The following is a 27,355-nucleotide window of genomic DNA, read 5'->3' as shown; positions in this document are numbered from 1 at the left end:
GTTTCAATTAGATTATTATGTCCGTGTATGATTGAGACACGGACAGCAGGAGTTGAACAAAACAAGTCTTTACTGAAAGGAGTCAATCGGGAAACTGAACTACAGAGGCTTACTAGCGCCTTTGATACAGGGGTGGTCACTGCCGGTACTGCAGTCTGAGACCAGTTACTCTCTTAAAGGTACATACACCACAATTCCTGCCCTGTTAGATAAACAGTACATAACATTCATTTAACAACTAAATGATAACTAATTACAATCACAATTACGGTTGCTAGATACATTGGTTAAGTTTAAGCAATTATAAGTTCAGTCTTTGAGGAGGCTTCCTGATTCTGTCTGGATAATGCCTCTTTGGGGTATCAGGTTCCTCTGGCAAGGTTGAGTCGGGATCAATGTCGTTGTTTGGTTCATCTGCTTCCAATATCACCGATTCCGCAGTAGCTGCAATTGGTACGTCGATTTCATTACCAGGTGTATCAGATCGTGGTGTGGAGTTGACGTTTTCCAGTGACTCTAGAATCTGGTCAGCATGGCGTCTTACAATGCTCTCTCCAACGTCCACGGTATACATGAGAGGTCCTTGTCGTGTACAAATCATTCCTGGCTGCCATTTCTCAGTGCGGTAGTCCCGGGCCAAAACTGGTTGACCTATCTTAAAACTCCTGGTCATTTATATTCTGAAACTGCCTGTTCTCCACATCTCTTCGGACGTTTGGCTTAACCAAATCCAAGCGGCATCGTAGTCTTCGATTGAAGAACATCATGGCTGGAGTTTGGTTGGTAACCGCATGTGTCGCATTCCGGTAGGCAAACAAGAAGTTGTCCACCTTGTGTTGTAGGGGTATATCTTCATTACACATTGCCTTGATAGCCTTCTTGAATGTTTGAACAAACCTCTCGGCCAATCCATTAGTGGCTGGATGATATGGGGCAGATGTCTAATGCTTAACACCATTGTTCTTTAAGAACCTCCGGAACTCTTCAGACACAAACTGTGGTCCATTGTCAGAGCAAATCTGTTCAGGCAGCCCATTCCTGGCGAATATGGTTCGTAAAACTGTGATAGTTTTTTCCGTGGTGGTTGAGGACATTTTTATTACCTCTGGCCACTTTGAATGTGCATCCACCGCAATTAAAAACATCGAGTCCATGAAGGGACCAGCAAAATCAATGTGCACCCTTTGCCATGGAGATGGGGGCCACTCCCATGGATGTAGAGGAGCTTGTGGTGGGGCGTTTTGGACCTTCTGGCATCCTGTACAGCTCTTGGTCATCTCTTCGATTTCTCTATCGATTCCCGGCCACCACACAAACGCTCTGGCTAAGTTCTTCATTTTTACCCCACCCAGATGACCCTCATGAAGCTCATTGAGCACTCTATCCGTCAACTTAGGTGGAATTACTACTCTGGATCCACACATCAAGGTTCCTCTGCACACTGACAGCTGTTCTCTTCTCGGCGAGAATGCTGGCAGCAGTGGTTCGCCATGTGCTGGCCATCCCTTCACCGTTAAATCATAGACCCGTGATAGTGTCGGGTCATTCCGTGTTTCCTTTTCTATGTTTGCATTCGTCACGGAGACATTCGACTATGGTCGAGTGGAATAACTCCATTGGATCCACTGCAAGGTCTTCTTCTTCCACCATCGGCAACGGTAGGCGTGACAATCCAGCAGCATTCCCATGCTGTTTAGTTCCTTTGTACTCGATGTCATATTGGTGTGCCCCTAGGAAAAGGAACCACCTCTGCAGCCGTTGCGCTGTCATTATCGGTACGCCCTTCTGAGGGTTGAAAATGGAGACAAGAGGTTGATGATCGGTTAGTAGAGTAAATTTTTGACCGTGCAGGTAGTGATTGAACTTCTTCACCCCCCACACTAGGCTGAGGGCCTCTCTGTCAATCTGGGCGTAGTTACGCTCGGCAGAAGTTAACGAGCGTGACGCAAAAGCTATCGGCCTCTCTAAACCATCAAGGAATTTATGTGACAGTACCGCCCCAATGCCGTAGGGAGACGCATCACACGCCAGTCTGATCGGCAGTGCTGGGTTGTAGTGAGCCAATACTTCTCTTGAAGTGATTAAGTCCTTACTCTTCTGAAAGGCCCGCTTACAGTCATTACTCCATTTCCATGCTACTCCCGTTCGTAGCACGGCGTTCAGTGGGTACAGGATTGTCGACAAATTCGGCAAAAACTTATGGTAGTAATTCACCAATCCGAGGAATGACCTCAGTTGCGACACATTTTCAGGCGCTGGGGCCTTAACAACCGCTTCAATTTTGTCAGGGGACTTATGTAACCCCTCTTCATCAATCACGTGGCCACAATACAATATCTGTTTCTTAAAAAACTCGCACTTGGGGCGGTTGGCTCGTAGCCCATGTTCCCGTAGTCTAGTGAGCACCTGTTCTAGGTTGTTAAGGTGTTCACTGTCATCTTCACCTGTCACAAGGATGTCGTCCAAGTAACACTGAGTCCCCGGAATCCCTTGCAGGACTTGTTCCATCACTCTTTGCCATATCGCCAGAGCCGATGCTACTCCGAATACCAATCGATGATACTGGTAAAGACCTTTGTGAGTGTTTATCGTGAGATACTTCCTAGAGGATTCTTCAACCTCCATGTGCAAATATGCTTGTGCTAGGTCAATTTTTGTAAAACGCTTCCCTCCAGACAGTGAGGCGAAGATGTCTTCTATCCTTGGAAGAGGATATTGTAATGTGTGAAGGACTGGGTTCACCGTCACCTTGAAATCCCCACAGATGCGAACCTTCCTTGGCTCCTCAGACTTATTGCTTAACGTTTTCTTCATGACAGGAACGATGGGTGTCGCCCACTCGCTCCAGTCGACCTCAGACAACACGCCTGCCTTCTCCAGATTCTCCAGCTCTGCCTCGATGGCTGGGCGAATTGCATATTGTACCGGTCTTGCTTTGAAAAACTTGGGAATTGCATTCTCTTCTATTTTTATCGAGGCGGTTACACCTTTAAGAGTGCCCAGTTCTTGTTGAAATACCTCTTTGGCGTTAGCTAAGATTGTTGACAATCGTCCAGGAGTGACGTCTTCATCTTTTTTACCGTCCACCGTCATTGCATGAATGGAGTGCCAATCTAAGCTTATCTTCCTGATCCATTCACGTCCCAATAACGGTGGTCCACCATTTTGCAGTATGTAGAGATACAATTTCCGTATTTTCTTGCCGTTGTATTCGACAGGCACCCTTATTTTTCCTCTGGGGTGTACTTTTTGCCCTGTATACGTCGTCAAGACGATGGATGTCTCTCTCAAGGGTATGTGTGAGAATAGCCGCTCGTAGTCTCGTCGATTCATGACGGTTAGCGCTGATCCTGTATCCAATTCCATTTTAACTTGGGACCCTGCTATCGTGAGGGTGACCCAAATGGTTCGGTGATCCTCTTTTGCGATTACATTGTGAAGTTTGAGACAGCTTAGTCTCCTGTTCCCGGATTCACTATCGCTCATCTGGTCTTCGGAACTACTGTCCGTCATCTTTTGTACTTTCTTGTACGGTTCCTTAGTAGCCGTTTTGTTGTCGCTGGTCTTCTTCCCAGACCTGCAAACTCGTGCAATGTGTCCCATCTTTCCGCATTGCCTGCATATTTTGTCCTTGGACCAGCAGTCCTTCTGGTCATGGTTAGTTCTGCCGCAGCAATAACATTTTGCAAATCCCGGCGTCATTTCGTGGGTGCCGTATTCCTGTGGCTTTTGTTGAATTTCCGCAGCTCCCCTGGCTGCTGCTTCGTACGATACTGCCACGCTGAAAGCCTTATCTAGCGTCAGCTCTTTCTCTGAGAGTAACTTCTTCTGTGTTCCTTCACTCAGGAGTCCACAGACAAATTTGTCCCGTAGTGTATCTGCCAGTCCTGCTCCGAACTGGCAGTGCTTTGATAGCTTGCGTAGTTCCGTAAGGTACTCAGCATTGCTCTCATCTTTATGCTGAGTTCTCCTGTGGAATTTAAATCTTTCGGCTATCAACAGCGGCGCAGGGTTTAGGTGTTCCTGTAGGACAGCAACAATTTCGTTAAAACTGTTCGCCTTCGGTTTGGCTGGAGTAATCAGGTCCCGCAATAGGCCGTACGTTCTAGCGCCCATTAAGTTTAGCAATACCGATGCCTTTTTCTCATCGGCTATTTTGTTTGCCTCGCAATATACCTCGACTCTTTCCACATACGTGGTCCAGTCCTCTATTGTATTATCAAAGGCAGTGATACAGCCAGTCTTCGGCATCTTGAAAATCTAAAATGGCGCCTCCCGCGCTTTGCCTTCTTCCCCGATTTAACAAAATGGCGCCTCCCGCGCTTTGCCTTCTTCCCCGCTGATTAAGATGGCGCCTCCCGCGCTTTTGCCTTCTTCCCCGCTGTTGCTAGTGCTGCTTTCCGCGGTTTCCGTTGCAACCTGCAGCTCCTCGCGGTTTCCTGCGCGTTTAATATTTCTTTTTTTTTTAATTTTCCCGTCGTGGAACAACCCTGTGGGACTCTTGCCTCCCTCTTCTCGGGTCTATACGCAGCCCGGCTTCGTAGCACCGGCCGCACCCTGTGTGCTCCACCCTCTCTCTCTCCTCTTCCCGACAACGCTGCTCAGCCCCGTTGCAAGCCACCCGCTCGAGTTCGCGACCGCCGCAGCCCAGGAAGGATCAGTATACTACCTGCCACCAGCCCGATTAGCTGAAGCACTGTCGACAGGAACCAGGCCCCGCTTTCGACAGCTTCTCCAGCAATCTTCAACTCCGCTAACACAGGGGCGGATGCCCACGGTCGACGCCCGTTTCTACTGCTTCTTTTTTTTTTCTTCTGGCCTCGACCTCTGCTCACTTCACTGCAGGAATGGATCCCAGGAGGTGGTGCAGACTGTAGGTAAGTTCGTATCTGCTCGTCGCCAGTATTATGTCCGTGTATGCTTGAGACACGGACAGCAGGAGTTGAACAAAACAAGTCTTTACTGAAAGGAGTCAATCAGGAAACTGAACTACAGAGGCTTACTAGCGCCTTTTTTACAGGGGTGGTCACTGCCGGTACTGCAGTCTGAGACCAGTTATTCTCTTAAAGGTACATACACAACAGAGATCACCTCTCATTCTTCTAAACTCCAGAGAGTATAGGCCTAGTCTACTCAATCTCTCATCATTGGACAGCCCTCTCATCCCAGGAATCAATCTAGTGAACATTCGTTGCACAGACTCTAAGGCAAGTATATCCTTCCACAGATAAGGAAACCAAAACTGTGCACAGTACTTCATGTGTGGTCTCACCAAAGCCCTGTACAATTATAGCAAGGTATCCTTACTCTAGTACTCCAACCCCCTTGCACTAAAGTCTAACATGCCAATTGCCTTACTAATTGCTTGCAGTACCTGCATGCTAACTCTGTGTTTCTTGCACGAGGACACCTAAATCTCCCTGAACACCAACATTTAAAAGTTTCTCATAATTTAAATAATATTCTGGTTTTCTATTCTTCATACCAAAGTGAATAACCTCACATTTCCCCACATTATAGTCCATCTGCCACCTTAATGCCCACTCACTTAGTCTACCTATATCCCATTGCAGATTCTTTGGGGGCGATTTTAACTCAGGTGCGGGATGGTGTCGTGTTATCTGAATTTCGTGTTTCCCACACGAATCTAAATGGATGTGGGAGATTGATTTAAGTGGGCAATTGATTTCCAACGTGTGGGAAGCCTTTGCAAATGGGTTTCTCATGACTGAAAGTCCCCTCCGATGATGTCATCATTGCTGCTGCATTTAAGGTCCACAGCAAGCCTTGCTTCTTCTGCAGGCTTCCAAACTTTCTCCATTTGGTGTCAGAGGGACCTGCAGGAAAGACGACAAGCGGGAGAGCCAAGAGCAGCTCCTCGCTTTGACGAGGCGGCACTGCAGGCATTAGTCGATGGAGCTAGGGCCAACTGGGAGGTCCTGTTCCCTTCATCAGGGAGGAAGAGGCCTCCCACTCAGACCAAGGCTGTGTGGATGCAGGTGGCTGAGGAGGTCAACTGCTTGGGAGTCACCCGCAGAACCTGGATACAGTGCAGGAAAAGATTTCATGACCTTCAGCGCACTGGAAAAGTGAGTATGAATTTCCCATCACCCTCAATCTGATCCTCATTGCCTTTCCTCATCAGCACTCAGCTTTAGCAATCTCTTCCTCCACATCCCACTTGACACTGACATCCATGCACCCTTACCCATTCCCTCTCTCTCTATGCTCACATTCACATAACTATTCCACCATGCAGCCCTCACACTCCCTATCACTCTGATGCTTTGAACACAACTGACAACACACAGGGAGGGTCCTTGGTCTTGCAACCTCACTCCATCTTTGTCTCCTTCTAAGTATCTATGCTATGCAATCTCTATACTCACTCCTTCATTCTCACTCAACCTCCACCTGTCTCCCTCATTGCAGGAAAAGAGAGCTCACAACAAGAGAGTGTGAGCCAGGACAATAGCCCACCTGACCCCCTGGGAGGAGGCCGTCCTGGAAATTATGGGCATTGAGGATGATTCGTGCGTGGGGGACGGACAGACGGGTGCAACACAGCAAGCTGGTGACAGAAAAGTTTCCCATCTCTCTCTTTGACATTGCATAAGTCGCCGTTAATGATTGTGAAGCTGTAACAGATGCACTTATGAGCATCTGCAAAAAGCTATGTGCATGTAGCCTTTGCATCACATCTCTGACTCTTTCCTTTACTCCCCCACAGGACCATCACAAGCATCTGTCCCCCCTAGCCAGGGAGAAGAGGCTGAGCAGCCAGACTCCTCAGAGGAAGCTGCAACCTCTGAGGGCGCAGCGTCAGCAGAATTCAGCGCACCCAGCACCAGCACAGACACTCACACCTCAGTGGGACCTTCGGGACATAGAGTAGTGTTGTCACCTGGTGTATCACAGCTCACAAGTGAGCATCAGCAGATTGTGGAGACAGGGACAGCAGTGGAGAGTGCTAGTCGGAGGGCGCAGGACTCTGCCAGCTCAGCTCAGCAGCATGTCGACCCTCTGCCTCTGGGTCCATCCATAAGATTAGAGGTGATGGAACTCCAGGAACAGATGCAGGAGTCTCTGGCAGGTTTTGTCTCTAGAGTCGCTGCGAGTGTGGAGCGAATGGAGGAGTCCATAGCGAACATGAGCAGAGCCTTTGTGGAGTCATTGGTGCATGAACGCATCACCACAGAAAGGATGGCTACCTCCATGGAAATGCTTGCTACCTCCGTGGTAAGGCTGGCTTCTGTAGAGGAGAGGATGGCTATGGTAGAGGAGAGGAGGGCTACGGCCATGGAGGAGCTTAGTTGCCAGGGTATGGAAAACATGGTCATTGTTCAGAATAGAATGACATCTCTTGAGGGGCGATGGGCATCTATTGAACAGAGAAACCAGACCTTCATGGAAGTCCTTCTGAGTAGGACTGCCATTGCAGATACGGGTCCCCATGGCCCCCCTGATGTGCAGTAAGGTGCTGTCCAGCCACTTGCAGGCGCTGAGGGGGACCTGCCCATGAGAGGGAGGTTGGTGGCAGACCTCAAGGAATTGGGGGTTCCTCTCCAAGCGCTCACACTTCAATGCCACTGCAGAGCCCTCGGTCACAGCCCCACCGGAGTCCACACCCAAGTGAGATAGACATCTCAACCCCTACACAGCCACAGGAGCAGCAGACTGTTGATGAGCCCTCACAGGTTCGCAACCCCAGAGGACGCCCGCCAAAGGTGTTGAGACAGGAGCAGCAGGAAAGTGAGCAAGGGGCCTCCACATCTGCTGAAGCCACAGGGGAAGCACTACGTAGGAGCACGCGTAAGAGGAAGATAAAGCACAAGTAGTCACAAGGGTATTCACTTGGGTGGAATTTTGTGTTTAGTGTAAAAATGCCATCACATCGTAATTGTGCATAAAAATTCTGATGGCAAATGTTGCAGTTGTGGCATCTGTCATTTCGATATTGGGACTTCCACATTGAGGCCTTAGGAATACGTGCAACTGTCAGTATGGTGGTCAGAGTGCTAGGAATCCTCTGGTTCTTGGACATTGTCAATGCTCTGGTAAGAAGCTGCAAGGCAAAAGTGTTTAATTAACTAGGCTAAGCAAATCTGGTCAGGATGAGTGCATTCCTTGCATCCCGGGCAGCAATGTTCTCGCGTAATGCTGCCGCTGGTTGATGGGCCTCTACAGGATGTTTATTTTCGCCCTCCTCCCCCTCCTCCTCCTCCTCCTCATCCGAGGAGGATATGTGACAAGCCACTTGGTCCTCAGGAATCTGCAAGCCACGATGCTGTGCCATGTTGTGAAGTGCACAGCAAACCACAACGATTCTGGAGACCCTGGCTGCTGAGTGCTGCAGGGCTCCACCTGATCTATCCAGGCATCTGAAGCGCATCTTCAGCATGCCGATGGTTTGCTCGATAATGGATCTGGTGGAAATGTGGCTGGAGTTGTAGCGCTCCTCAGCTTCGTTGGCTGGCCTCCTCAACGGCGTCATTAGCCACGTCCTCAGGGGATAGCCCTTGTCTCCAAGTAGCCATCCGTTAAGTTTGTCTGGCGAACTGAATAGCCGAGGCACACTAGACTGGCACAGTATGAAGGAGTCATGGCAACTGCAGGGTACATGGCACAAACATGCAAAATTTCCTTCTTGTGGTCACACACCAGCTGAACGTTGAGGGAGTGGAAGCCCATGTCGTTGGCAAAAATACCTGGATTGCGATGGGGTGCCCTAAGGGCCACATGTGTGCAGTCAACGATGCCCTGCACCCTTGGAAAGCCTGCCAGATGAGCTAATTCAACTGCTCGCGCTGTGACACTTGCTCAATCCTTGGTGAAATGGATGTGATTGTGCGCGAGGGCAAAGAGGGCATCGGTTACCTGTGTGATGCAAGTGTGTGCGGCCGCCTGGGAGATGCCGCTGATGTCTGCTGCTGATCCCTGGAATGAGCCTGAGGCAAAAAAGTTGAGTGCGGTGGTGACTTTGACGGCCACTGGTAATGCTTGTCCACCTGGTCCTCTGGGCAGCAGGTCTTGCTGTAGCATTGCGCAGATGTCAGTCACTACCTCTCGCGAAAGTCGAAGCTGCCTTTGGCACTGCTGCTCAGGCATGTTGAGATAGGTGACCCTGCTTGGGGGGTATCTCCTGCGCTGACGGGCTTCCAAGCGCTGGCCGCTTCTGGCCTGTGCAGCTTCAGGTGGGTGAGCAGCAGTCTGTCGCTCCTGCTGCTGCTGCTGTTGCTGGTGCTGCTGTTGTTCCTGGTTCTGCTGCTGCCACGGCTGGTGCTCGAGCTCCTCTAATGCCCAGATGGGAAGGAAATAAATGGCTCCCATGCTTCTGGTATATGCCTCCGTTGAGGAAGCGCTGAGTGAAGGTGGCAAGAAGGGTTTCCCAGGAGGCCACACTGGAGATGGGTGTGAGGCTCCAACCTTTCACAGGTGTGGTTAAGTCTTGTAAAAGTTGCCCCAGACCTGAGACCACTAAGTCCTGCCACCTGCAAATGATGGCTGATCAAATCTCCTTTTTAATGGTTGACCTGCAGTTGATAGTCAGCAATCCAATAGTGCTCCCGCCAGGTTTCACATTCGTGATTCCCACCAGGCGTGTTTTACGTGGAAAAAGGGTTAAATTTGGAAGGGCCTCTTAAAATAGGATTATAGAGGCCATTTAGTGGTAATTAAGGGCCTTAAAGACCAGTCCCACCTGTTGGATGCAGGACCGAGTCGGGACCATCAGACACGTCTGAGTTAAAATTGCTCGGAGTCGGGAACCAGGCCGCGGGGGTCCCGCCCGCCAGTTTTTGCGATTTTAACCCCCCGCACGCCTCCAAGCCCGGCTCCACGGCTCAGTGAAAATCGAGCCCTTTGTGTTCTACTCACAGCTTACTGTCCCACCTAGCTTTGTATCATCAGCAAAGTTAGATACATTACACTTGGCCCCTTCATCTAAGTCATTAATATAGATTGTAAATAGCTGAGGCCCAAGCACTGATCCTTGCTGCACCCCACTAGTTACAGCCTGCCAATCTGAAAAAGACCCGTTTATTCCTGCTCTGTTTTCTGTCCGTTAACCAATCCTCTATTCATGCTAATATATTACCTCCAACCCCATGATCCCTTACCTTGCATAGCAACCTTTTATGTGGCACCTTATCGAATGCCTTTTGGAAATCCATATATACTACGCCTAATGGTTCCCCTTTATCAACCCTGCTAGTTACGTCCTCAAAATACTCTAATAAATCTGTTAAACATGATTTCCCTATTATAAAGCCATGCTGACTTTGTCTAATCGTATTATGATTTTCTAAGTGCCCTGTTACCACTTCCTTAATAATGGATTCCAGAATTTTCCCGACGACTGATGTCATGCTCACTGGCCTGTAGTTCCCCGTGTTCTCTCTCCCTCCTTTCTTGAATAGCGGGGTTACGTTTGCTACCTTCCACTCCGCTGGGACCGTTCTAGGATCTAGGGAATTTTGGAAGATCACCACCAATGCATCCACTATCTTTGCAGCCACCTCTTTTAGAACCCTAGGATGCAGGCCATCAAGTCCTGGGGATATGTCAGCTTTTAGCTCCATTAGTTTCTCAAATACTTTGTCTCGACTGATCTTAATTACTTTAAGTTCCTCACTCTCATTAGCACCTTGGTTCCCCAGTATTTTTGGTAAGCTATTTTGTACAAAATATTTGTTTTAAATCTCTGCCATTTCCTTATTCCCCATGATAATTTCTCCTGTTGCAGCCTCTAAGGGACCATACTTTTCATATACTTGTAGAAGCTCTTATAATCTGTTTTTATATTTCTTGCTAGTTTACTCTCATTCTATTTTTTCCCTTTTTAATCAATTTTTTGGTCATCCTTTGCTGGCTTCTGAAGCTCTCCCAATCCTCAGGCTTACTACTATTTTTTGCATCATTATAAGCCTCTTTTAATTTAATACTATCCTTAACTTCTGTAGTTTCGAATGCATTCCATTAACTCGTCCTCCAGACTACCTTTGCCAATATGATTTGCCCAGTCTATATGTAGATTAAACTCCCCCATGATTAATGCATTACCTTTGTTACAATCTGATTATTTCTTGATTAATTCTCTGTCCAAAGGTATAGCTACTGTTAGGGGCCTATAAATTACTTTCACCAGTGTTTTCTGCCCCTTGTTATTTCTCATCTCCAAGCAAACTTTTTTTTAATTCGTTCATGGGATGTGGGCGTCGTTGGCAAGGCCAGCATTTATTGCCCACCCCTAAGGTGATGGTGAGCCGCCTTCTTGAACCACTGCAGTACTTGTGGTGAAGGTACTCCCACAGTGCTGTTAGGGAGGGAGTTCCAGGATTTTGACCCAGTGACAATGAAGGAACAGCGATATATTTCCAATTCAGGATGGTGTGTAACTTGGAGGGGAACTTGCAGGTGATGGTGTTCTGATGTGCCTGCTGCCCTTGTCCTTCTAGGTGGAAGAGGTCGTGGGTTTGGGAGGTGCTGCCGAAGAAGCCTTGGCAAGTTGATGCAGTGCATCTTGTAGACGGTACCCTCTGTAGCCACAGTGCACTGATGGTGGAGGGAGTGAATGTTTAAGGTGGTGGATGAGGTGTCAATCAAGCAGGCTGCTTTGTCCTGGATGGTGTCGAGCTTCTTGAGTGTTGTTGGAGCTGCACTCATCCAGGCAAGTGGAGAGTATTCCATCACACTCCTGACTTGTGCCTTGTAGATGGTGGAAAGGCTTTGGGGAATCAGGAGGTGAGACACTTGCTGCAGAATACCCAACCTCTGATCTGCTCTTGTAGCCACAGTATTTATGTGGCTGGTCCAGTTAAGTTTCTAGTCAATGGTGACCCCCAGGATGTTGATGGTGGGGGATTCGGCAATGATAATGCCGTTGAATGTCAAGCGGCGGTGGTTAGACCCTCGCTTGTTGGAGATAGTCATTGCCTAGCACTTGTGTGGCGCGAATGTTACTTGCCACTTATCAGCCCAAGCCCAAATGTTGTCCAGGTCTTGCTGCATGCGGGCATGGACAGCTTCATTATCTGAGGAATTGTGAATGGCACTGAACACTGTGCAATCATCATGGTTGGGACTAGGACACTGCCCTGAGGAACTCCTGCAGCGATGTCCTGGGGCTGTGATGATTGACCTCCAACAACCACAACCATCTTCCTTTGTGCTAGGTATGACTCCAGCCAGTGGAGTGATTTCCCATTGATTTCGGTTTTACTAGGGCTCGTTGATGCCACACTCAAATGCTGCTCTTTTGTCCATGTTTGGACCAACGCTGTAATGAGGTCTGGAGCGGAGTGGTGCTGGCAGAACCCAAACTGAGCATTGGTGAAAAGTTTGTTGGTGAGTAAGTGCCTCATGATGGCACTGTCGACGACACCTTCCATCATTTTGCTGATGATTGAGAGTAGACGAATGGAGCGGTAATTGGCCAGATTGGATTTGTCCTGCTTTTTGTGGACAGGACAAACCTGGGCAGTTTTGCACATTGTTGGGTAGATGCCAGTGTTGTAGCTGTACTGGAACAGCTTGGCTAGAGGCATGGCTAGTTCTGGAGTCTTCAGCACGATAGCTGGGATGTTGTCGGGGCCCATAGCCTTTGCTGTATCCAGTGTGCTCAACCGTCTCTTGATATCATGTGGCGTGAATCGAGTTGGCTAAAGACTGGCCTCTGCAATGGTGGAGGCCTCGGGAGGAGGCCGAGATGGATTATGCACTCAGCACTTCTGGCTGAAGATGGTTGCAAAAGCTTCAGCCTTGTCTCTTGCACTCGAGTGCTGGGCTCTGCCATCATTGAGGATGAGGACATTCATGGAGCCTCCTTCTCCCGTTAGTTGTTTAATGGTCCACCACCATTCACGACTGGATGTGGCAGGACTGAAGAGCTTAGATCTGATCCGTTGATTGTGGGATCGCTTAGTTCTGACTATAGCATGCCGATTCTGCTGTTTAACATGCATGTAGTCCTGTATTGCAGCCTCCCCAGGTTGGCACCTCATTTTTAGGTACACCTGGTGCTCCTCCTGGCATAATCATCTGCACTCCTCATAGAACCAGGGTTGGTCCCCTGGCTTGATGGTAATGGTAGAGTGAGGGGTATGCCGGGCCATGAGGTTACAGATTGTGGTGGAATACCATTCTGCTGCTGCTAACGGCCCACAGTGTCTCATGGATGCCCAGTTTTGAGCTGCTAGAACTGTTCTGAATCTATCCCATTTAGCACGGTGATAGTGCCACACAACACGATGGAGAGTGTCCTCAGTGTGAAGACTGGACTTTGTCTCCACAAGGACTGTGCGGTGGTCACTGCTACCAATGCTGTGATGGACAGATGTATCTGCAACAGGTGAGGACGAGGTCAAGTATGTTTTTCCCTCATGTCGGTTCTCTCACCACCTGCCCCAGGCCCAGTCTGGCAACTATGTCCTTCAGGACTCCACCAGCTCGGTCAGTAGTAGTATTACTGAGCCACTCTTGGTGATGGACATTGAAGTCCCCCACCCAGAGTACATTCTGTGCCCTTGCTATCCTCAGTGCTTCCTCCAAGTGGTGTTCAACCTGCAGGAGTACTGATTCATCAGCTGAGGGAGGGCGGGAGGTGGTAATCAGCAGGAGCTAGTTCTGGAGCACAAGTCTTCAGCATGACAGCCGGGATGTTGTCGGGGCCCATAGCTTTGCTGTATCCAGTGCACTGGTGATAATCAGCAGGAGGTTTCCTTGCCCATGTTTGACCTGATGCAATGACACTTCATGGGGTCCAGAGTCAATGTTAAGGACTCCCAGGGCCACTCCCTCCCGACTGTATACCACTGTGCCACCACCTCTAGTGATGGAGTAGTCTGGGACGTTGACTGAAAGGTATGATTCTGTGAGTATGACTGTCAGGGTGTTGCGTGACTAGTCTGTAGGACAGCACTCCCAATTTTGGCACAAGTCCCCTGATGTTAGTGAGGAGCACTATTTCAGGCCATTTCAGAGGGCAGTTAAAAGTCAGCCACATTGCTGTGGGTCTGGAGTCACATGTAGGCCAGACCAGGTAAGGACGGCAGATTTTCTTCCCTAAAGGACATTAGTGAACCATATGTGTTTTTACGACAAGTTTCATGGTCACCATTACTGATACTAGCTTTTTATTTAATTAACTGAATCGAAATTCCCCAGCTGCCATGGTGGGATTGTGAACTGATGTCTCCGAATCATTCGTCCAGACCTCTGGATTACTGGTCCAGTAACATAACCACTATGCTACCTATACTGATTCTACTTCCTGATCTTCCCAGCCAAGATCCTTTCTCACTACTGTCCTTCTTTCATCATTCATTATCAGGGCTACCCCCTCCCTTCCTTTTCCATTCTGCCTATCTTTTCAAAACGTCAAGTACCCTGGAATATTTAGTTCCCAACCTTGGTCACCTTGCAACCACGTCACTGTAATGGCTATTAGATCAAACCCATTTATTTCTATTTGTGCCACTAATTCATCTATCTTGTTTCGAATGCTTCATGTATTCAGATAAAGAGCCTTTAATTTTAACTTTTTACCATTATTCCCTGCTTTCACCTTATTTGCTGATGCACTATTACCGTTAAACTCTCTGTCGCTTCCTGTCACACTCTGCATATCTTTACCCAAATTGCTACACTGCTCCATTGCCTGGAATATTCTCTTTAGATTTCTAAATATCCCCTCACCTGACCCCTCCCCTGCCTTTTTAGTTTAAAGCCCTATCTATAGTTATTCGATTCACCAGGACACTGGTCCCAGCCCGGTTTAAGTGGAGCCCTTCCTAACGGAACAGCTCCCTCTTTCCCCAGTAATGGTGCCATGAATCAAAACCCCTTCCTCCCACACCACTCTGAGCCACGCATTTAATTCCTGATCTGCTTATCCCTATGCCAATTTGTACCTGGCTCATGTAACAATCCAGAGATTATTATTTTCTTTTGAGTTTCTGCGTTTTAAGTTGGACCCTAACTCCTCAAACATTCTCAGCAGAACCTCATTCCAAATTCTACCTATGTCATTGATTCCTACCTGGACTGCGACAATTGGATCCTCCCCTTCCAAATTCTTCTCCAGCTGTGAGGTGATATACTGATATATGGACAATTCCCACTTTAAAAAATGGCTTAGAGTGCTTCATTTTCCATGTACGACTCACTTGCAAGAATATCAGCTTTGCCCATGTTTGCATGACTGTGGCCGTAGATGCCTCCACAATTACCACAGTTGCTTAATGAACAGTTTGCAATTAGTGCAACTCAAATGTAGTGAACTACATTGTTATGTATGTACCTTTAAGGGAATAACTGGTCTTAGACTGCAGTACTGGCAGTGACCACCCCTGTATAAAAGGCCCTAGCAGGCTTCTGTAGTTTCAGTTTCAAGCTGCCTCTTGTTCAGTAAAGTACCTGTTAAACTGTTCTCCCGAAGTCCGTGTATTATTGAGGCGCTGACTTTACAGTGGCGACGAGTAAGTTCGAACTCACCTGCAGTGTGGCATCATCTCACAGGGATCTCGCCTGAAAGGAAGGTCCTGGAAGGTCGTAGTCTGAGCAATGGGCATCGACTGAGGGCAACCGGCCAAAGAATCCATCGGTGTTTGGAGAATTGCGGGAGAGACTGTGGTTCCAGCGAATCGTGCTGGTAGCAGGTAGCGCGCTGACCCTTCCGGACTGCGGCGGGCTCAAGCTCGATCGAACGGCTCTACAAATCGGGCCGCGCAGCGTCACCGGGAAAAGAAACCAAGAGAGAGAGGGTGGAGCGCACAGGGCGCGGCCGGTGCTCGAGAACAGGACAGCGGAGAGAAACTAAACGGGGGGGAAGGAAAGCGAGACGCGCCGAAGCTGCGGGTCGCTGCCATTACCCCGTAGAACGCTAGGAGCAGCGTGGCAGTAAGGGGAAGAAGCAAAAGCGCGGGAGGCGCCATTTTATCCCATTGGGGAAGAAGCAAAAGCGCGGGAGGCGCCATTTTATTCCATTGGGGAAGAAGCAAAAGCGCGGGAGGCGCCATTTTAAATCGCCCAAGATGCCGAAAAGTGGCAGTATCACGGCTTTCGATAACGAGGTAAAAGACTGGACCACGTATGTAGAAAGAATCGAAGTGTACTGCAAGGCAAATGAGGTGGCCGATGGAAAGAGGGCGTCGGTATTATTAAATCTGATGGGTGCGAATACGTACGGCCTATTGCGGAATTTAATTACCCCAGCTAAACCAATGGAGAAAAGTTTTGAGGAGATTGTTCATATCTTACAGGAACACCTAAGCCCGACACCACCGCTGATAGCAGAAAGATTCAAGTTCCATAAAAGAAACCAGCACAAAGATGAGAGCAATGCTGACTATCTTACGGAACTACGCAAGTTATCGAAGCACTGCCAGTTCGGAGCAGGACTGGCAGACACCTTACGGGATAAGTTTGTCTGTGGGCTCCAGAGTGAAGGAACCCAAAAACGACTACTTTCCAAAAAGGATCTGACGCTAGAACAGGCTTTCAGCGTGGCAGTATCCTACGTAGCAGCAGCACGGGGAGCTGCGGAAATACAACAGAAACCACAAGAATACAGCGCTAACGAAATGGCGTATGGAGCCGAAAAGTGCTATCACTGCGGCAGAACAACCCATGAGCAGAAGGACTGCTGGTTTAAAGACAAAATATGCAGGCAATGCGGGAAGATGGGACATATAGCAAGAGTCTGCAGGTCGGGAAAGAAGACCAACACGACAAGAACTACTAAGGAACAGTACAGGAAAGTAAAGAAACTGACAGATAGTAGTTCAGAAGATCAGGAGAGTGATAAGGACTCCGGGAGCAGGCGACTAAGTTGTTTAAAGCTACACAACGTGATCGCAAAAGAAGATCACCGAACCACTTGGGTCACCCTCATGATAGCAGGGTCCCCAGTGAAGATGGAATTGGACACAGGATCAGCCCTAACTGTCATGAATCGACGAGACTATGAGCGGCTATTCTCACACATACCCTTAAAGGACACGTCCAATGTATTGAAGACATACACGGGGCAAAAGGTCTACCCCAGAGGAAAAATAAGGGTGCCAGTTGAATATAACGGAAAGGAAACACAGAAACTATACATGTATATACTACGAGATGGAGGACCACCATTATTGGGACGTGAATGGATCCGAAGACTACAATTGGATTGGCATTCCATTCTGGCACTAACTGTGACTGACAAAAAAGATGATGACGTCGCACCTGGACGTCTGTCACAAATTCTATCTGACGCGGAAGAGGTGTTCCAACAAGGACTTGGGACTCTAAAAGGAGTAAAGGCAACCATAAAGATTGAGGATAACGCAACCCCAAAATTTTTCAAGGCTACACCGGTGCCATACGCGATATGCCCAGCTGTGGAAGCTGAACTGGAGAGTCTGGAGCGTTCGGGGGTGCTGTCTAAGGTGGACTGGAGCGAGTGGGCCACACCCATCGTTCCTGTAATGAAGACAGCATTGAGCAGCACGCCTGGTGAGCCAAGGAAGGTTCACATCTGTGGGGACTTCAAGGTGACTGTGAACCCAGTCCTGCACACAGTACAGTAGCCGCTTCCGCGGATAGAAGATATTTTCGCCTCACTATCTCGAGGGAAACGTTTTACAAAGATTGACCTGGCTCAAGCGTATCTACAAATGGAGGTGGAAGAAGCATCTAGGAAATACCTCACGATAAACACTCACAAAGGCCTTCACTAGTACAATCAACTGGTATTTGGGGTAGCATCGGCCCCGGCTATGTGGCAGAGGGCAATGGAACAAGTCCTGCAAGGGATCCCGGGGACCCAGTGTTATTTGGACGACATCCTGGTTACGGGCGTGATGGGCCTTCAATAACCACAAAACTAGAAGTTATAGACTTAAACAAGTTGGCTTTTAATCACTAAGATCAGAGCTAACATCTCAACACGCCGACTGGTTCACAGGAATGAGTCATACAGATCCTCGGATCTTTATGTAAGAGAAGTCAGGGGCGGAGCCAACAGCCAAGACCTGGAACCTCCCAGGTTAGTCGGGAAAGAGGAAGTGAAACTATACACAGTGGGGGAGGGTAATATACATGAGTGCAAAATGAATACAGGATCAAGACAAACAGATTTCATCACATTCACCCCTTCTATATATTTAGTCCATCGGGGTGATGTTTCTTAAAAGTTGGTGTAAGTGAGTCTGTCAGGAGGTTTTGCAGTTCTCAGTGGTCGGCGCAAAGCCGGTTGGGGTGCCTCTAGGGGAGTGGATTCTGGTTCCTCCGCTGTCCGGGCCTCCGCAGTGCCTTCCAGGTTATCTGCAGTGTCCTCCAGGTTAAAGTTGGGTATTGATACCTCTGGGCGTCCTGTCTCTTTGTAGTGTAGGTCTTCATCGGGTAGTCTCCCATCGTTCTCTCCGCTCCCCGAGGGAGCGAGGTCTTTTATGGAAACAGTGTCCTCTCGCCCGTCAAAGTATTCGATATAGGCGTACTGAGGGTTTGCATGGAGGAGCTGTACCTTTTCCACAAGGGGGTCCATTTTATGGCCTCTCACGTGCTTCCGCAATAGTACTGTCCCCGGAGACGTCAGCCACACGGGTAGAGATATGCCCGAGGTGGATTTCCGGGGGAAAACGAACATCTTTTCGTGAGGGGTAGCGTTAGTGGCAGTACATAACAGAGACCTTATGGAGTGGAGCACGTCTGGGAGGACTTCCTGCCAGCGGGAGGTTGGAAGGCCTTTTGACTTTAAGGCTAATGTGACAGCCTTCCAAACAGTAGCATTCTCCCTTTCCACTTGCCCATTACCCCGGGGGTTGTAGCTAGTGGTTCTGCTAGTGGCTATCCCCTTCGAGAGCAAGAACTGGTGCAGCTCGTCACTCATGAATGACGTCCCCCTATCGCTGTGTATGTAGTTCGGCATGCCAAAAATGCAGAATAGATTACAGAGACACTTGATGACCGTGGCACTGGTCATGTCTGGGCAGGGAATGGCGAAGGGGAAGCGGGAATATTCATCAATGATATTGAGGAAGTATACGTTACGGTCGGCAGAGGGAAGGGGTCCCTTGAAGTCCAGTCTTAGGCGCTCGAATGGCCGTGTGGTTTTGATAAGGTGTGCACGGTCAGGCCTGTAGAAACGAGGCTTGCATTCCGCACAGATGCGGCAGGCTCTGGTCATTGCCCTGACCTCCTCGATGGAGTGGGGCAGATTGCGGGACTTTATAAAATGGTATAGTCGGGTGACCCCTGGGTGACAGAGGTCGTTGTGGAGACCCTGTAATTTGTCCGTATGAATGCTGGCATACATTCCCCGCGATAGGGCGTCTGGGGGTTCATTAAGGGCTCCCGGCCTGTACATAATATCATAGTCGAACGTGGATAGTTCGATCCTCCACCTGAGTATTTTGTCATTCTTGATTTTCCCCCTTTGTTATTAAACATGAAAGCCACCGACCGCTGGTCGGTGAGCAGGGTGAAACATTTGCCGGCTAGGTAGTGTCTCCAGTGCCGCACTGCCTCCACTATAGCCTGTGCCTCCTTCTCGACAGAAGAGTGCCTGATTTCAGGTCCCTGACGGGTTCGGGAGAAGAAGGCCACAGGTCTCCCAGCCTGATTGAGGGTCGCAGCTAAGGCAAAGTCTGACGCATCGCTTTCGACTTGAAAGGGAATGCATTCGTCCACTGCACACACTGCAGCCCTTTCAATGTCCTGTTTAATACTGGTGAAAGCCTCCCGAGCTTCAGCTGATAGTGGGAAGGACGTCGATTTAATGAGGGGTCGGGCCTTATCAGAGTAATTGGGCACCCATTGGGCATAATACGAAAAAAATCCCAGGCACCTTTTTAAAGCTTTGGGATTGTGTGGCAGGGGCAGTTCCTTTAGGGGGCGTAATCGGTCAGGGTCCGGTCCAATTACCCCATCTTCCACCACACAGCCGAGGATACAGAGACGGGTTGTGTTGAAGACACATTTGTCTTCGTTGTAGGTTAGATTCAGCTTTAGGGCAGTTTTTAAAAATCTCGCAAGATTTAGATCGTGGTCTTGCTGGTTGTGCCCGCAGATAGTGACATTGTCCAGATAGGGGTAGGTAGCTTGTAGTTTATTCTCGTCAACCATGCGGTCCATCTCACGTTGGAAGACCGAGACCCCATTTGTTACCCCGAAGGGCACTCTGAGAAAATGGTAGAGGCGCCCGTTCGCCTCGAAGGCGGTGTATGGGCGGTCCTCCGTTCTAATGGGGAGCTGGTGATACGCGGATTTGAGGTTGATAGTCGAGAAGACTCGGTATTGCGCAATCTGGTTGACCATTTCTGATATGCGGGTTAAAGGGTAGGCGCCAGCTGGGTATAAATATTAACAGTCTGGCTGTAGTCAATTACCATCCGTTTCTTTTCGCTATTTTTAACTATGACTACTTGGGCACGCCACGGGCTGGTACTGCATTCAATAATGCCTTCCCGCAGGAGTCTGTCCACTTCCACCTTGATAAAGTGTCTGTCTTCCAGACTGTACCGTCTACTTTTGGTCGCTATGGGCCTACAGTTTGGAGCGAGATTAGCGAATAAAGAGGGCGGGCTGATTTTTAAGGTTGATAGGCCACAGACTGTGAGTGGCGGCTGGGACCCGCCATGTGCTAGCGTGACACTTTCGTGGTGCCACTGGAAGTCCAGGCCCAAGATTACATTAACACAGAGTTCTGGCATCACGAGGAGATTAAAATCCTTGTAGTCCGTGCCTTTTACAGTCAGTGTTACCACACAGTAGCCCAAAATGTCCGAAGTATGGGGCTTAGCAGCCATAGCAATTCTGCTCCGTGTAGGGGTTACCGTTAATGAGTGCCGCCGTACCAGGCTAGGGTGGATAAAACTCTCGGTACTCCCACAGTCAATTAAACATTTTGTTAAATTCCCGTTTACCTGTATGTCCATCATGGATTTTATCAACAGGTGTGGCCTGGATTGATCCACCGTGATCAAAGCCACTGTTGGGCCCTGGGCAGCCGTTGAGTCGGGAAAAGATGGCGGATCCCAAGATGGCGGCCCGCACGGCACGGTGACGGAGTTGGAAATCAGATTCCCCCTGCAGACTTTGCTAAAATGCTCCTTTTTCTTACATTTGAAGCATGTAGCGTCCTTCGCTGGGCATCGTTGTCTGGGGTGCTTGGCCTGGCCGCAGAAGTAGCATTTCGGGCCTCGAGACATTGCCGCTGGAGTAGGACTCCTGGGTGAACTTCTGTGTGGGGACTCCGGCGGCGTACAGCTGGTCTGAGACCTGGATGGGGAAGATGGCTGATTCCAAGATGGCGGCCCCCTCAGCGCGCACGAGGCGGTGAGGGCCGCATGGCCGGAAGAATAAGAGTCAGAGTTTTTCTGGGCCACGTCCAGTGATCGCGCAGTGGCCACTGCCTTTTTTAAGTCCAGGACCTCCTTCTCCAGCAGTCTCTGCCGGATATAATTCGATTTGAGGCCCGTGATGAAGGAATCGCGGACCAATTCGTCAGAGTACGCGTTGGCCGTCACGGCCTTGCAGTTACAGTCCCGGACCAGGTCCTTTAGGCCCTGTAAGGAATCGTCCATTGATTCCTCTGGTCGCTGCCTGCGTGTAGCCAGCAGATGTCTGGCGTACACTTTGTTTACCGGCCTCTGGTATTGGGCCTTCAGGATAGTGATGGCCTCCGTGTAAGAGGTGGCGTCCCGGATGAACGAATAAATCCGATGACTTACGCGAGTAGTCAGTAAACTCAGTTTATCTACCTCGCTAGCGGATGAGGCCCCCGCGAAGAGTTCGAAGCATTTGAGCCAGTGTCCAAATTGATTTGATGCTTCAGCAGAATGTGGATCCAAGTCCAGATGCTCTGGTTTTAGGAGTTGATCCATCCTAGTATTCTTTAGTGATTAAAATTGATGGGCCTTCAATAACCACAAAACTAGAAGTTATAGACTTAAACAAGTTGGCTTTTAATCACTAAGATCAGAGCTAACATCTCAACACGCCGACTGGTTCACAGGAATGAGTCATACAGATCCTGGGATCTTTATGTAAGAGAAGTCAGGGGCGGAGCCAAGAGCCAAGACCTGGAACCTCCCAGGTTAGTCGGGAAAGAGGAAGTGAAACTATACACAGTGGGGGAGGGTAATATACATGAGTGCAAAATGAATACAGGATCAAGACAAACAGATTTCATTACATTACGGGCGAAAATGACAATGAACACCTTGCCAACCTGGAACAGGTGCTCACGAGATTGCAGGAATATGGGCTACGAGCCAACAATCCCAAATGCGAGTTCTTCAGGAGACAAATCTCGTATTGTGGCCACATGATTGATGAGGAAGGGTTGCATAAGTCGCCGGACAAGATTGAGGCTGTAGTCAAGGCTCCAGCACCAGAAAATGTGTCGCAACTGAGGTCGTTCCTCGGGTTGGTGAACTACTACCATAAGTTCTTGCCGAATTTATCTACAATTCTGCACCCACTGAACGCCCTCCTTCAAACTGGTGTAACATGGAAATGGAGTGATGAGTGTAAGCATGCCTTTCAGGAATGTAAATGCAAAATCACTTCAAAAGAAGTATTGGCCCACTACAATCCAACACTACCGATTCGGTTGGCATGTGATGCGTCATCTTACGGCATTGGAGCGGTGCTGTCACACAAATTCCGTGACGGTTCAGAGAGGCCAATAGCCTTTGCATCGCGCTCGCTAACCTCAGCCGAGCGTAACTACACCCAGATTGACAGGGAGGCCCTCAGCCTGGTGTGGGGGGTGAAGAAGTTCAATCACTATCTGCACGGGCAGAAATTCACCCTACTGACTGATCATCAACCCCTGGTCTCAATTTTTAACCCAAAGAAGGGCGTTCCGGTGGTGACGGCGCAACGGCTGCAAAGATGGTCACTTTTTCTAGGGGCACATCAGTACGACATAGAGTACAAAGGTACGAAACAACATGGAAACGCTGATGGGCTGTCGCGCCGACCGTTGCCTACGGCGGAAGAAGCACCTGCAGTGGACCCTGTGGAGATATTCCATGCGACCATAGTCGAATGTTTGCCTGTTACAAACGCAAGTATTGAGAAGGAAACCCGAAATGACCTGACACTCTCTCGGGTCTATGATTTGACGGTGAAGGGATGGCCAGCATATGGCGACTCACTGTTGCCAGCATTCTCGCCAAGGAGGGAGCAGCTGTCAGTGTGCCGGGGAACCTTGATGTGTGGATCCCGAGTGGTAATTCCACCCAAGTTTAGAGATAGAGTACTCAATGAGCTTCACGAGGGTCATCTGGGAGGGGTAAAAATGAAGAGCCTAGCCAGGGCTTTTGTGTGGTGGCCGGGAATCGATAAAGAAATCGAGGATATGACCAAGAGATGCACAGGATGCCAGAAGGTCCAAAACGCTCCACCACAGGCCCCGCTACATCCATGGGAGTGGCCCTCATCTCCATGGCAACGGGTACACATTGAGTCCATAAATGGACCAGCAAAATCAATGTTTCTAATCGCTGTGGACGCCCATTCGAAATGGCCAGAGGTCATTAAAATGTCCTCCACCACCACGGAGAAAACTATTGCAGTCCTAAGGACCATCTTCGCCAGGAATGGTTTGCCAGAACAGATCTGTTCCGACAATGGCCCACAGTTTGTGTCTGAGGATTTCCGGAGGTTCCGGAAGAATAATGGGGTGAAACATTACACATCTGCCCCATATCATCCAGCCACAAATGGATTGGCTGAGAGGTTTGTTCAGACCTTTAAAAAGGCCATAAAGGCAATGTATAATGACGACATACCACTGCAACACAAGGTGGATAACTTCCTGTTTGCTTACCAGAATGCGACACATGCAGTAACCAATCAAACTCCAGCCGTACTGTTTTTCAATCGGAGACTAAGATGTCTCTTGGATTTGCTCAAACCAAACATAAGACGAGATGTGGAGGATAAGCAGTTCCAGCACATAAATGAGAAGCCAACCAGGAGCTTCAAGATAGGGCAACCAGTCTTGGCCCGCGACTACCGAACAGAAAAATGGCAGCCAGGCACGATATGCACACAGCAGGGACCACTAATGTACACAGTGAACGTTGGAGAGAGCATCGTGAGACGCCATGCTGACCAGATTCTAGAGTCACAGGAACAAGCCAGACCTGCACCACAAGCATGTGCACCTGGTAATGAGCCCGAAGTACAGATTGCGTCTACCTCAGAAGCAGGGGTATTGGAAGCTGACGAACCAACCAATGACAATGAGCCAGAATTAACTCCACCGCCAGAACAGGATACTCGAGAAAGGCGCTATCCAGTCCGGATTAGGAAGCCTCCTCAAAGACTGAACTTATAAATGACTATTTCAGTTGATGTATATATTACTGAGAAAATTGTAATTGTAATTAGTTATTATTTAGTTGTTAAATGAATGTTATGTACTGTTTATCTAAAAGGGGAGGAATTGTTGTGTATGTACCTTTAAGGGAATAACCGGTCTTAGACTGCAGTACCGGCAGTGACCACCCCTGTATAAAAGGCCCTAGCAGGGTTCTGTAGTTTCAGTTTCAAGCTGCCTCTTGTTCAGTAAAGTACCTGTTAAACTGTTCTCCCGAAGTCCGTGTATTATTGAGGCGCGGACTTTACATACATAATATCTGTTTTCTCTTTCTCCCAGTTTGAATTACACAGCGTGTTTTGGACCAACTTTTTCAATAAAGATGATGAAAGGGATTAGATGAAAAATAAATAGTGGTCAGCCTAAAAAGTACAGATACGCATGTTTGATGCCTTACCTCCTCAGTAGCGTAAAAGCAATAGCTCGTGTAGAAGATAGTTTTGGGTAGGTAGCTTTTTGACAAATGATACTCTGGTGGAAAAGGATGAAATGTTTCCCTTTTGTTTGTGTCCCTGGAATCACCAGCTTCTACATTAACAGTCTCCATACATTTCCCCATGGCCACATCTTCTGTAGATGTAAAATGAGTGCATTTCCCGGTCTTGAAGCCATCAACAAATCTTTTCAGTGCTTCCTTGCTCAGCACATACCCAGCTCCACCACTCATGTATCCTTGATTGACAAATGGCTTAAATTTTCTTCCAAAGAATATAGGCTGATCAGGGGAGTACTTTGATAGCAGCCACCGCAGATTGTCAACAACCACGTAAGTGTCATCATCTGCTTTCATAAACCAATCAGCATCATTCAAGTGATGGTCATGAACATACTGAAAAGCTTTGATAGTTTTCCAATATAACTGGTCCCGGCCTTCTTTAACGTCCAGTCCCACCGTAGGGAAATCTTTGTTTTCTTCTGAACTCATGAAAAGCACAATGTTACACTTTTTGCCCCAAGTGGCTTTAACATGTTTGGCCTTTGTGGCTAGGTTCTGGGGCCCAGTCATCACCCAGCAGAGGATTCGTACTTTCTTATACAGCTCATCTGCAACACTTCTGTTTTCATCTGGGTAGAGAAGATATATATATTTATGTAAAATCATTGGCAAAATATTATCTGACAGAATCAGTCTAAAACATCAGCTATGAACATTCAGAATATTATGTACCCATATTACTTCAGTTAAAATATCTCTAAACTGGAGGACCGGAAAAAAATTAACTGCGGCAAACACAGAGATTGTGATAATATCTGTACATTTCATCTATCTTTATCCTCCCTGTGCAATTGCCATTCTTTTCTGGCTGGGAAGGAAGACAAAAAATGAACCAAAGGTTTCTGATTATTCAGCATAAACTGTTTCCAAGCAGTGTGGGAGGGAGGAGGGGCGATGAGGAAAGAGAAGTGGACTGGAATTGAGCATTGATGGGGATAGAATGGCACACTTGCCAAGAACTGAACATCCATCTGTGCCAGCATATGTCTCAATGCTTTTGATAATTTGATCTCTGTAGTCTCGGTTAGGGAGTAAAACACTATTGCTTGAGCCATCAGATTTTGAGTATATGGTTACATTTGTGCAATCTATTGGAAAGCAATTACTTTATACCTTATAGCTCGATAAAGTAGTTGATTCCTGTCACATTTTACTGGACTACCTTCCAGCTCTGGCCATCAATTCATAAAAACAAAAATCAATCACTAACCTCACTTTTTTTCCTAAACTTAGTTTTAAGCAAAGTTTGGTTACAAATTTATTTTTCCCTCTCCATCTGTATCATGAGGAAAATTCAAACTTCCTAAAACATTATTTAGGGGATGGGAATAATTTTCTGTGAAAACACAGAAGGAGAGTCATTTCAAGGAAATATTAAAATGCTGACCTTCATATAGTTTTCTCAATCTTTGAACATAGAGAGGAATAGACTGTTAAAGCAAGGGGTAAAAAGATCAGCGCAATATTCCTTCAAGACTATTTTTCCCCCTCAGTAGCCCTCACAGAAGACTATACCCATAGATCCCTCCCAGTGAGCCAAATGAACTGTCAAAGCTTGAAGCGGCAGAGAAATATCTGAGAGAAAATGAACAGGGACAGTTGAATCTGGGGAAAGTCTTGACTAATGGCACTTCTAATATGAAACTACATAGCTGTTTTCTGCATACTTAATGGTTTGTGTGACATTTATGTAAATACATTACTTTTATAAGATGTAAAAATGATAATGGGCTCAAGGAGCTGAGCGGTCTACCCCTGTTCCTATGTTCCTTCATGCACATTAGGCCTTATTCTGGATCCCTTCCTCAGTCTTTTAGCAAAAAGTGGGAGCAAAAGAGACAGAGACACTGGGGTCGATTTTCTGTGTGCCGTGAGGCTGGCTTTTAGGCGTGCGGGGGGCTAAAACCCCGAATTCGGGGGTCCCGACACCATCCCGCCCAAAACCCACCTCCATGTAAGTTTCAAAGGAGGCGGGTACCCGCCCCACACTGGGACCCGCCGACCCAAGGCGGGAAGGGATTAGTGCCAATTAACTGCCTGTTAACAGGTGTCGTGTGGGATTCCTGACGGCTCCAAACCACGCCAGGTTAGAGGAGTCGGGCCGTCGGGTTGAAGGACTTGGAGGGGTCGAGATGTCGGTGTTCAGGTGAGTGATGGGTGCATGAGTGCAAAGGTAAGTGTGTTTGGTGTGTCTAAAGTGTGTAAAGAAGTTTAAATTACCTGTACTTACCTTTACAGCCTTCCTTCCTCTAGGCTTCGGGAGTCCATCATTCAGCCGGCACAGAAAGCAGAATGGCCGCGAGCTGTCAAAAGTGACAGCCTGCAGCTTTCAGTGCCGGCAAGATTTCTAACTGAGTCTGCGTAGAAGGACTCAGGTTAGAAGTAAGATTGTCAGTGTTTGACAGCTTCAAACAGTTGTGAAACACTGATATTTCATCTGTCAACACGTCTTGACAGATGAAATTTCAGTCTGTGACGTCACCTGT

General features: G+C 48.2%; 1 protein-coding gene across 2 annotated transcripts in view; it reads right to left on the bottom strand.

Annotated features, from left to right (window-relative positions):
- LOC147117383 (glycoprotein-N-acetylgalactosamine 3-beta-galactosyltransferase 1-like) overlaps positions 1 to 27,355 on the bottom strand; it is a 48,326-nt gene that overhangs the window by 15,742 nt on the left and 5,229 nt on the right. For both annotated transcript variants that reach the window (XM_085988351.1, XM_085988352.1), the window contains exon 2: positions 24,771 to 25,438. In XM_085988351.1, coding sequence (XP_085844477.1) covers positions 24,771 to 25,438 — 668 coding nt within the window. The remainder of the gene's footprint in view (positions 1 to 24,770; positions 25,439 to 27,355) is intronic.

This window comes from Somniosus microcephalus, chromosome 5 (assembly GCF_052327205.1).
Source record: "Somniosus microcephalus isolate GS21.2 chromosome 5, FLI_Smic_1.0, whole genome shotgun sequence".
NCBI lineage: Eukaryota > Metazoa > Chordata > Chondrichthyes > Squaliformes > Somniosidae > Somniosus > Somniosus microcephalus.
Note: the sequence above shows the minus strand (reverse complement) of the source record. Positions and strands in the feature narration are given on the sequence as shown.